At 38.0% G+C, this 12046-nt stretch overlaps 1 protein-coding gene and 1 long non-coding RNA gene across 2 annotated transcripts; both read left to right on the forward strand.

Annotated features, from left to right (window-relative positions):
* Positions 1-4259, forward strand: LOC137962737 (nuclear transport factor 2-like). The gene is made up of 10 exons (XM_068809778.1): positions 1-78; positions 283-407; positions 491-625; positions 1411-1729; positions 2246-2499; positions 2675-2864; positions 3251-3372; positions 3455-3520; positions 3659-3737; positions 3901-4259. Exons 2-10 carry the CDS (start codon positions 366-368, stop codon positions 4107-4109), a joined length of 1416 nt encoding a protein of 471 aa, XP_068665879.1. The 5' UTR covers positions 1-78; positions 283-365; the 3' UTR covers positions 4110-4259.
* Positions 4260-6238: 1979 nt separating this feature from the next.
* Positions 6239-11808, forward strand: LOC137963721 (uncharacterized). Its single transcript, XR_011115237.1, has 2 exons — positions 6239-6443; positions 11459-11808. It is a non-coding gene; the product is annotated as an uncharacterized lncRNA (long non-coding RNA).
* The last annotated feature ends 238 nt before the right edge of the window (positions 11809-12046 follow it).

Genomic DNA, 12046 nt, shown 5'->3' on the forward strand with positions numbered 1-12046 from the left:
GTGAGACTATCTCTTCGTTTAAGAAAGCTGAAAACCAGTGGCGAAGGGTGAAGGGGGGAAGATCTTTCAAAATCTAAGGTTTTCTTTCGTGATTTTAACGTTTTTTAGTTTTCTTGTTCGCTGTTTTCTTCCTCTCAAGTTTGACTTGTTTTTAATCAATGTACAAGTTTTTAGCTCTTATCTTTGGTTTTCCATGGAAGTGAACTTAAAGGGAGGTATATCGGGAGATCTTGTCGGAACCCTAATATCTTCTCGGCTTTTTCTTCTATTTGAATGTTTCAGGCATTGCAGATCTAGGGTTTTGGAGTGGGAGATTTTAACTTGAGGTTTTTGAGTTCTCTCTCCTTGCATGCGTTTTTGGAGAGATGTTGGCGTCTCCGTTTGTCGGTCCAGTCAGTGCCATCCAGGTTATCCGATAAAAACACTCTGTATATCTCAATGTGATTCATTGTAGTTCACGCCTTGTACTCATTTCTTCTTCCTTTTATAGGTGGGATCCTGCTTCGTTGAACAGTACTATTATATTCTTCAACGCAATCCTAAGTTGGTTTACCAGTTCTACACTGATGCAAGCACCATGCTTCGTATTGATGGGGACAGGAACGAAGTGGCTTCGGCAATGCTGGTACTCCTCTATCTCTATTCACGCAAAGTTCTTAGTTGTCTGAGTTCTCTTTTCGGCCTCTGCTTTTTACTTTGTCAATAGATTCCTTGGGTTTTCTGAAAATTACCCAAATTACCTTATCTGTACTTTTTTGGCATACTAAGTTGGAAGTCGTTTCAGAGCTTGCGTACTTGGGTTCACGAAATTTGTTTGAAAGCTTCTGTAGGATGGGTAACCCCCGAACGATACGGATGACCATTGCCAAACTACTGTCTGACTCGGAAACCGCAGGCCACGGGTTAAGGGGGGACTTGCAGTCATCAAAACAATTTAAAATGCGTGTCTGTCTCTGGAAATTTATCTGTTCAAGGATGTTAAAGTATTCCTTTTTTCCTTTTCTCTGGACATGTAAGAAAGTCTGAAGCTAATTCAGAACAAAAGAGGAGACTGAATCAAGATGTTTGTTATTATCAATGCTATCATTGTTATCTTTTTGTACGAGGCGAGTTTAGAAATTTGACTTATCTAGTGATAAAATATCCATATTCCCAGCTTAACATCAGTTTCCGCACTTAAGTTGGCTCTTAAAGTAACTTAAAAAAAGTTGGCTCTTAAAGCATCTTTCATCAGAAATTTCATTTGAGCTAAGAACTGCCTCGATATTAAGCAGTTTTGGCAGTAGTGTTACTTGCATTAATTGTTTGTTTTTTTAATCCTCTCAAACATTTTCTGTAAGTAATGAATTCAACTTTTTGCAATATGTGCATACCTACCAGTGAAGATTAACAAAATCTTTTGTTTTGCAGCAAATCCACTCTCTTGTTGTGTCACTGAATTTCAGTGGAATAGAGATTAAAACAACACATTCTCTGGATTCTTGGAGTGGTGGTGTTCTGGTGACTGTCACTGGCTATGTGAAAACCACTAAGTTCAGTGAAAGGAGGAAGTTTCTGGAAACATTTTTTCTAGCTCCTCAAGAGAAAGGTTATTTTGTGCTCAATGATGTTTTCCACCTCCTTGATGAGGAGCACATTCCTCCACATCCAGTGTCCATCTTAACCAGCAGCAATTTTGAGTCTCAGCTTAATGCATCAAACCCTCTTTCAAACCCTCTTCCAGAGCGAGGTACCCATGACTTTGGCCAATCTTCTCTGATTTATAACAGCTTTCAAATTAGAAACTAGGATAGGTTAATCTGATGTTAAGTCTCCAATTCTGAAGGTCGAACAAAGATTTGGTACAATGTTGTTTCCTCATAAGAGATTATCTTCTCTTTTCTTCTCTATATTTTGTTTCAATTTCTATTAAGCTTGTAGTGTAAATGTTATGTCTTTAGCTGAGCTGGATTTTTGTATCATTAGTTTGGCTCTACACACTGCCTGTGAATACTTGTTTGCTAGCTAAATAAACTGATGGTAGTTGGAACAAGTTTGGAGGCATAATTTATTTTCATTGAATGTTCAAAAGCAAGTTAACTTCTTAAAGAACAAAGAAACAAAAATTGAAGCTAAGGATACTTAATCTCACAATATTCCCCTCTGCTTATATAGTTAGTGCCCGTAGTTGCTTATTATAAGTTTTCAAATTGCTTATGTTTGAAGTTTTTTTAACTTTAGACTGGTCTCTATCATTTGCTTCCAGACTACATGCTTGGAGAAATTAAAGCGATAGACTATATTGTTTCTCCACATGTTGAAGAAAATATTGTGGTTGAAAAGTATAGCATGCCTGAGCCCCAACAAATTTTGGAAGCTGATAACAGAGTATCTGAAGAAAGTGCTGTAGAGGATTCCAGTGCTTCATATCCAGGTGCAGGGAACAATGCGCAGGATGTGGCTTCTGTAGCCGCCCAGGATCCAGTTGGGGAAGTCCCAAAGCAAACGTATGCTTCTATTGTAAGTACTATAATCCCATATTTCTAAATTTTACCCCAAATTCTGTTTCCTCATCTTAAAATTTCCTCTGTTGTATTATTTCCCTGTTTTCTTTTACTTTTCATTCTTTTCATTTGGAAGGCTTTTCTCGTTTATTTTCAGTTTATGAATAGTACATTATATTTTGTGTTTGAAGTTGCGGGTTCCCAAAAATCAACAAGTTGCTCCAGTTGCTGCTCAGGCTTCATCATACAAAGCTGCTGCTCCTGTTAGTGCAGAGTGGCATTCACCACAGAATCATCAGCAGTCCCTTCCAGCACCAGCAATTGCGCATGAGAGGCATGGTCCAGAAACAGTGGAGGAGATTGTAACACCTGAAGAAGAAGGTTCATTTCTTTTAGATTCAATTAAAAGAAAAATCTGTTACAATTTTACCAAATATAAAGCATAGTTCTAAATGTTCTGGTTAATCCTCTGTGCTTTTTTTTCAGTCTCTTGGCCACAAGCAAGGCGTAGGATTGTTGTCTTACTTAGGTTGAGATCTGGTTTAAGACTTTAGTTAATTATTGAAAAATGAATCCATATCTATTGATATGTGTGCTCATGCTAACATCTTTCTCTGTTAAGTGGACGTAGGTGTGAACGAACAAATGATAAAGTAGAATAGATGAGGAGGATTCATGCAGACGAATCCCTCCCTAACTGTTGTAATTGGTCTTATCTTTCTTTGGATTCGGTACTGATTTCTTCAGTCTATATGTGGACATTTCAGGGGAAGGAAGGTCTGTTTACATTAGGAACCTGCCCTCTACAGTTTCTGCATCAGATATTGAGCAGGAATTCAACAGCTTTGGTAGAATCAGGTCTGAAGGTGTTGCTATCAGGAATCGCAAGGTCAACCTCTTTTATAGCTGGTTCTTGTTTTTCATTTGGCATCTTGGAATCTTCTCAATTTTGTTAGATTAATACTTCTCAGGATCTTGGTGTCTGTTATGCTTTTGTTGAATTTGATGATATCCCTGGAGCACAAAATGCTGTCAAGGTATGTTTTGATTGAATCTCTGGTTTCATAAACTTCTAATTATCAAGTGTTGCTTATGAGATGATTATGAGCATAGGACGAGGTTTAGGTACCTTAACCTGTTGAGTAAGCCTTAATGTGATTTTTTACACAATTTAGGCGTCCCCTATTCAATTTGCTGGGCGGCAAGTGCATATTGAGGAGAGAAGAACGAACACAAATGTGCCGCGAGGAGGAAGTATGTATCTAATCCATGCTGGTTTGCTAATCTAGGCATCCCCTTTAACATGTTTAATACATTCTTCAATTTGCCTTATATTTATAAACTCTTGTCAATGAGCATTCTACCAATGACCTCTCAAGTTTGAGGTATTTTTGCATGAATGTCCTATTTGCTGCAGGAAGGGGTCGGGGAAGGAGCCGCTTTCAGTCTGAAGCTCCTAGGAGCCGTATCAGTGGTCGGAATTTTGGGAGGGGAAAATCACAAGAGGGTGAAAGGGATTATAGCAACAGGTTGAGAGGGGAAGGACGGGGACCACGGCAAGACAGAGGGATCTTGGGGAACCATATTTCCAGGAATGGCTCCTATTTCTCTGAGGATCCGGCTTAGTTTATTTCTACAGGGAACTAGAGTTCAGGTTGATTACTTCCCCATTTAGGACAATTTTTGGGAAATATATATTATATTTTTGTGGAGGCTTATAATTTGATTTATTTAGATTGCTTCAGAGGCAAGTGCCACAGACTTCTACTTGCTCCATCTTTGGTGTCTTCCTTCTGTTCCTCGGCACATAATTTAGCAGTTAAAAAGATCTGGTAAAAAATTGGCTTCTAGATTGGGATCACAAGAGAGCTTTACATACTCTCTTCTTTTCTGCATGTTCTGTTGTTACAAGTATCCGAAGAAGCATTTGCTATTTTTAAGCACCATTGAGTAAAGATAATCTGTCTATGTTTGATTTACAGAATTGGACTATTTATATATCGATTCAAATTGGACAAGCATACGAGTACCAGCAAAGAAAGGACTAAAATTAATATTTAATATGGTAATGGCGTTCAAAAAAAAACTTCTATTAGTAATAGCAGCTACTTTTGCTTTTACTATTAGAGTTGGTTGCGTCCATATTGGAATTCAATTCTTGATAAATATATTCAGCCAGGGACTGTCGTAATAATATTATTAAATTAATTATTTATTTTTAATTTATTTTATTTTATTTCAATTAAAGAATTAATATACCAAAGGGGTATTTTTTAATATTTTATTTACAGGGGTATTTTATAATATTTTATCTTAAACTTTGTAAAGGTAAACTTTATTTAAGGGGTAAGAGTAATGAGAAGAAACAAACATTGATTTAGAGTAAACAAGGTTCTCCTCAATGAGCTCAGGGGTGTGTGTTCTCGTCAAAGAACTTAGGGTTTCATAATATTATTAAATTAATTATTTATCTTTAATTTAATTTAATTTAATTTATTTTAATTTAAAAATTAATATGCCAAAGGGGTATTTTTTAATATTTTATCTACATGAGTATTTTGTAATATTTTATCTTAAACCTTGTAAGGGTGAACCCTATTTAAAGGGTAAGAGTAATGAGAAGAGACAAACATTGATTTAGAGTAAACAAGAGTTTTGAGTTCTCCTCAACGAGCTCAAGGGTGTGCGTTCTTGTCAAAGAACCTAAGGTTTTAAGCTTCCTTTCGGTTGATTTTCGTCTTTTTCTTTGTTAAAACGTGGGACCCACCAAGGTGCTCGAACTAGTGGGACTCACTATGAGGACAAGGGTTACCAAGCCCAAGCAAGCACGAGTTAAGGAATTAAGAAGCACAAGCTGAAAATGAGTTAGAAGACTTGAAGATCAGGTGGGACCCACAAATATCTCACGAGCTGGCAACCTTATCAAGATGAGCTGGAACATCATGAGGGCCTCCTCCCTTATATTCACGTGAATAAAGAAAGAGTTCTAGTTCAACTCATATTAGTCTTCTAGTAGATTGGTTTGAATAAACTTATCTTAGAGAGTTAGAGTTGGAATGTAATTAGGATTGAAAGGCTAACTGTATAAGTACCTCTTCCTCTACTATAAATAGAGGTATTGTAATTCAGAATTAATCAAGTTACACATCTCATTCTTGAGTTAATCTCTCTCTCTCTCTTTTCTCTTTTATTTTTTTTCTCTTTACCCGAGTGCTCTTCTTCCCTTTTTTTTTTTTTTTCCTTTGTTCTTTCTATTGCTCGGAATTAAGGAAAAGAGATCCTAAATTCAACACTCTTCTTCCTCCCTACGAATCGTTGTGTTAGATTCAGAATCATAACAACTAGTATCAGAACAGAAATACAATGAACGATTCTTCGTCTCAAGGAAAATGGATTACCGTGCTTGCTGTATTGGAAGAAATACATGCTTGACTTATAGCATGGCAAGATGCCTTGCGAGATAGAATGCACATCATCCATTAAAATTTATCTCACTACCACAAAAAAGTAGGTCATAAGACCTAAAATCTCTTAGCACGAAGAATTCACAGAACGAAGGTGGCAGACGTTGTCTCGAACGGCCAGAAAGGCCAAGGGTTAAAAAATTTAAAAGTCTGAAATTGAGGACAGAAATCCGAAATCAGACTCAGAAATTACGAAATCAGACGGTGGGGACCAGATTTTTCGAAATCGGAGGGGTATCAACGACCCTCTTTTCACGGGAAGCCATACGTCTTCCACAGGCGATGCAAAAAAATCCGAGAGACCTTTGTCTCGGAAAATCTCCAAGTGGAGAAGCCCCAAAGGGGTGCTGTTCGCCGTCAGAACAAGCCCAACGGGCAACCAATCGCAACCCATTTCCGTCGGGGTCCGTCATTCCGTCAGCCGGCATGGCGAGGAGAAAATGGGAGAAAGGGCGATGAGAGAAAGGATAACCACAGTGGAAGACAAAATTTTCGGGTAAGTTTCTGAATCGCCCTCGATTTGGATGTCAAAATGATTCTTTCATGGGGGTGATGGATATAAAAGGGGTTGAGTAGCAACAACGCTGCTCGAATTTTTGGCCCGGTGGTTTTCTGTTCCGTGAAGCAGAGAAACAATCCATTTTTTACAGAATTCGGGTTGTAGTGTCTGAATTGAGAGATGGGAATTTTTTGGGAATTTCGGGAATACTAAAAAAATTTATTGGGGTGATTTGTTTTCTGTTGATGCGACAATACCTGTGCGTCTGTTCTTGGACAAATTGAAAACATTGTGCTTCAATTGTTGGGTTCCATGTTTGCTGCTCGGGCACTGTTCGTAGAAAATTTTCAGTTTGGCGGGAGTTTTGAATATGAGAAGGTAGACAACTAAAGATCAATTTTTTTTGGGTGTGCTGGGAATGGTCTTGTGGATGAATGATTTTTCTGTGGCTGGGTTGAACAGTAGGATGAATTGTCCACTGGCTGCTGCTATTACAGTGCAGAAATGGGCTCCAATAGATAGATTGGTTGGAGCTAATGCAGAGGAAATGAGGGAAATGGAAGAGGCCGTGCAACTGCTTGATGAAATGTCTGAAATAAAGGTAGAGTACTGGTATACTAGGCTCAGGAGTTTCATGTTTCTGGGAATGGTAGAGAAAGGGCTGTAGGGGATGATTTTTATTACTTTTGATGGTATTCTGTCATCTGCATTTATGGTTGGACTGCTGGTGGCTTCACCTATATTTGCATCATTGGCAAAGACCCACAATCCAATTAGGCTTATTGGGGATGGATTATCAGTCTGGATTTTGGGTGTCGTTGAGTGTGGTTTTTCATTTGACTTTTGGTCCATTGCAATATGCTGCATGCTGGTTGGCTTTGGAGACACTTCATTTATAAGTTTTGCGGCTCCATTTATTGATGACATTGCACCTAAAACTCAGAAAACAGCTGGGTCTGGAATATTCTTCATGTGTATACCAACGAGGGTGGCATTGGGTTATGTTTATGAAGGATTGGTTGGAGGTCATCATATTGGGCGATATGCATTTTGGGGAGAGGCAATTCTGATGCTTTCATTTGTTATTCTTGGCTTTTCGATTAAGCCCTTGCAGTTGAAAGGTTTTGCTTCATCTGGGTAAAAAATAGTGCTGGAACCTATGGAGAGTGGTGTTCCAGAAGTTCAAGATGCTGATACACCTAAGGACACAACTGATGGTGCTGAGGAACGTTTGCACTTATCAAGATGGACAGCTTGTGCAGACGCTCATGGGTTCTTCAACATTTTTTTTGTGCTGCTACTGTGGCATTGCAGCAACCAGTGTTGACAACAGTACCACTGCTGAAACCAGTGCTGTCAACCAGCCAAGCAAACCATGCTGCTGTGGCAGTCCAGAATACATTACTGCTAGACAGCAAAGGACACAGTGCTGTTGTTCTGGTCCCTGGTCATGGATCTGGTAACACGTCATGGGATTTGGGTCTCTAGCATGTAAGGTTGAAGTACTGTCCTCGTCAAGGTCTATAGGGAACCCTTCTCTTGATCAGTGCTCGGCCAAGAGAAAGTTCCCTCTTTGATAATGCTAACGAGTTGCTATGAAGGGTAGGACACCCCAACAGCTATGCTGAACGGGCTATAGAATAATCTTCTCTTTTCTTGATCACGACAAAAAGGGTTTGTGGCACTCTTGGTTGCTGCTCGTGATAGGTCTGCCAATCTTCTATCTTAATTAATTTTGAGCACAAGTAAGTTAGAATATTACCTCCTTCGTGCTGCTGTGATCACCTCCCAAGTTGCACCTAGACTGCTCGTGAGATGAGGATGAAAATCCTCACTTTTCTGCTCGGTAAGGAGGGGTTGATCCCTCTCTAGCTGCTATTGACGAGAAGAAGGAAGAACCCTCTCTTTGGACTCGAAAAAGGGACAAGAACTTCCCTTCCTTTCCTCGTTGTGAACTAGTAGAGAATACTTCAAGAATGGTGGAAAGAGATGATGAAAAGATGTGATAATTCTAAGGAAAAATCCAAACTCGAGATCATCAAGGGAGACCTCAACCCTAGAGCTCATCAAGGAGAGCTCTAAGCCTGTTTAACCTAATTCTCAATACTTGCTTTTTCTCTATTTTCTTTCCTTTTAAATAGGGTTTGATGTCATAAGTGTTTTAGGGCTAAAAATACCCATACTGCTCCTACGAACATAAACCTTACATAATGAAAAATCATACTTAAAACAATATAAAATATGAATTATAAAACTACTGAACTCGTTGAGTCATTGTCTCCTCCTTTGAGTGACTCGGTGTGCAATTGAGTCCACAACATCTGTTGTTGTAGTGCAGCACACATTGCTGCTAGACAGCCAAGGACACAGTGCCGCAGTGGCAGTGCAACAAAAATTGCTGCTAGACAGCCAACAACTAGTGCTGAAAACAGTGGCAGTGTAGAATGAAAATGGTGCAGTTAATTCTGAAAATCTTGATAACTGTTTGGCTGTAATTAAGCCGATGCTCCAGAAATTTTTTTGGTCTTTGACAACCTTAGTTCTGGGTTTGGATAGTCATGGATCCTTAGAAGAAGTTGCTGTTTTTTCAGTACATGCGGTATGCAGCTATCCACCTTTTGTTGGGGTAATTTAGTCTGCAAGATCTGTGTTGGCATGCTCAGAGGGATTCATCCTCGTGTTGGGTAGAGGTTTGTAATAGTGCCAATTGATATGGGAGGTGCCGCAAATATTTTGTATGCTGTCCAAATAAATAATCTGGGTAGTGTTGGACAATTTACCGCACAAGGACTGTTTCCAAATATTGCAAACAATGCCTGCTGGGTGCTTGTTCTCAATTGAGCAGTCCTCTCCACTGTTGTCCAGTTGAAGGATGTCGATAGTGGTCTGTGGAGCCATAGCAGCCTTTAATAGAGATCGTGGTTTACTAGGGACAAGAAGAAAAACCTCATCTCTGCCTTGAGTTGGAATTTTTGTGGAGCCATAGTTGCCATGTATGCACAGACAAGTGAAAGACCATTGACTGAACTTGGACAACTAGTTGTAATTAGAATTCAGCTCAATTCAATTACTCAGGTTACCGGGGACATGCTGCATTTTGCCAATGAGGCAACCGTTGGGGCAAATCACACAAGGGTTGTTCATATCAAAGCAGAAGTTGCCAGTTTGGAGCAGGTGATAGTTCAACTTGTTTGGTTGCTTATCCATATTGGGGGTATGCTACAACAAGTGATGCTGGCAGTGTTGGTAAAAAAAATAATTTGCTTCTCTGGTAGAATGCTCCAGTTTTGTCGTCTAGAGGTCTGACCCAGATACCACGGATTCTACTTGGGAACAGGTGGACACGTCGGCAAACAGACCCTACCTTCGAGCTTGAGGACAAGCTCTTCCTCCCAGGGGGTGTAATGTTATGCATGCAATAACATTATTCAATTACTTTTTTTCTTTAATTTACTTTATTTTATTTCAGTTAAAGAATTAATAGGCTACAAGGGTATTTTTGTAATATTTTATCTATAAGGGTCTTTTTTGTAATATTTTATCTTAAACCTTGTAAGGGTGAACCCTATTTAAGGGGTAAGAGTAATGACAAGAGACAAACATTGATTTGGAGTAAACAAGGGTTTTGAGTGGACCTCAACGAGCTCATGGGTGTGCATTCTCTTCAAAGAACTTAGGGTTTTCAAGCTTCCATTCGGCTTGATTTTCGTCTTTCTCTTCTTTCTTCTTCCCAACGAATTGCTGTGTTAGATCCGAGATCAAAACACGTTTGTGTTGTGATGGGAAAACAAAATAATGGGAATGTTATTTTTCTTTTGACTAATTTTTTATTGGAAATTTTTTTATTGAAAAAAATTATTTCTTGTGTTTGTGCCATCATATATAGTGATACGAACCACTTTAGTGTTACTTGTTTTATTTTTCCTATTTATCCTATTTTTGTTTTTATTTTTCATATATATCTTATTTGTGCAATAGGATACTTATTTTCCTATCCTTTTCAATATTTCTTATAAGCAATAAGAAAAAGAAAAATCAAGAAGAAAATTTTTTCATTAGTAAAAATAGGAGGAATGTTGCAAAATTTTGGTCAACAAATTTTTTTTCCTATGACACTTTTTATAGTTTTTTGTTGGCAAAAACACACCCTTAGTGTACTTCAGGGTGTGAAAGGGAAGAGGGAAGGGCAATTCATAGGTCAACCCTTAGTGTACTTTTGCAATTAATTTCTATTTGCTTGCAAAGATACTTCTCCATTAAAATTTAGAATTCGTGGAAATATCAAAACTTCTCTAGTGAAACATAAATTTGCTATCAATTATGTCAGTGAATTTAAATTATTTTTAGAAAAAGCAATTCACAAGAAATTTTTTCTACTCGTAGGAAACACTATTCCCAATCATTGACTCAGGGGCACCATTGCTTTTTTATTAAATCTCTTATTCTCTTATATTTGTTTTTTAAGTGGTATAAAGGGGTACTTATGTAGCCTTTGCCTCTTTTCCAAAGAACTCTATCATCACTTTTGTTTCCTTCTTTATTTTAGTTCCTTAGTTAGGGTTGTCTCTCCTTTATTTATGGATGAAGCTCTATTTCATGTTTATTTTTAATTTTCTATTTAATGAATTATTGCTGAGGATGAAAACTCTGATAGTTTCCTCTTCGTCTTCTCTTGCATCAACTACTGTTGTTGCCACAACTGCTTTAGGTATGATTTTTGCCACTTCCTCCTCTTCATCCTAGATCATCGACTCATGACACCTCTGAGCATCTTACATGTATTAAAAGTATGTTACATTCCATGTCTCCATGTTTATCGAACAAGTTTGTTACCATACTCGATAGATCCCAAATCAAAGATTTTGGGAAGGGATTCTCCTCTATTACACCATTACTTCCACTTACTAATATTTTATTTGTCCCCCAATTCCCCTTAAATATGATGTTAGTTAGTTCGTTAACATAATAATTTAATTGCTCCATCACCTTCTCATCTTCTTGTTTTTTTGCAGGATCTAACAACAAAGTAGGTGATTGGCGGAGATCAAGAATAGGGGGGCCTTTATTACTTAGACTTGCCTCTAGTAACTACATTTTCCGCTTCTCAAATAGAGGCAATATTATGGCACAACTAGTTTGGACATCCATCAGTAGCATCGTTTCAACATTCATTTCCATCTTTGAAAACTTTATCGATTTTAAATTGTGAAGTCTGTCAATTGACCAAACACCAGAGGACACAATATTCTCCTCGAGCTGAACTTAAAGGTGTTCCTCTATTTTCTTTAATTCATTCAGATGTATGAGGACCCTTAAATGTCTCAAATATATCTCAAGTTAAGTATTTTGTTATTTTAGTTTATGATTTTAGTCCAGTCACATGGTTAATTCTGTTCAAAGAACGATTTGAAATTTTTTCCATATTTAAGCCCTTTCATGCCATGATGTCCATCAGTTTAGAAAAAAATACAAGTGTTTCAGTCAGATAATGCCAAAGAGTACCTATTTGGTGAATTTCAATCCTTTTGTTAGGATAATGTCATTATCCATCAAACATCATGTGCCTACAACCCTCAACAAAATGGTGTAACCGAAAGAAG

Source organism: Aristolochia californica, unplaced genomic scaffold (genome assembly GCF_029961685.1).
Source record: "Aristolochia californica isolate CCGP_79_NKW_82.1479 unplaced genomic scaffold, dmAriCali1.0.hap1 SCAF_4, whole genome shotgun sequence".
In the NCBI taxonomy this organism is placed as follows: Eukaryota; Viridiplantae; Streptophyta; class Magnoliopsida; order Piperales; family Aristolochiaceae; genus Aristolochia; species Aristolochia californica.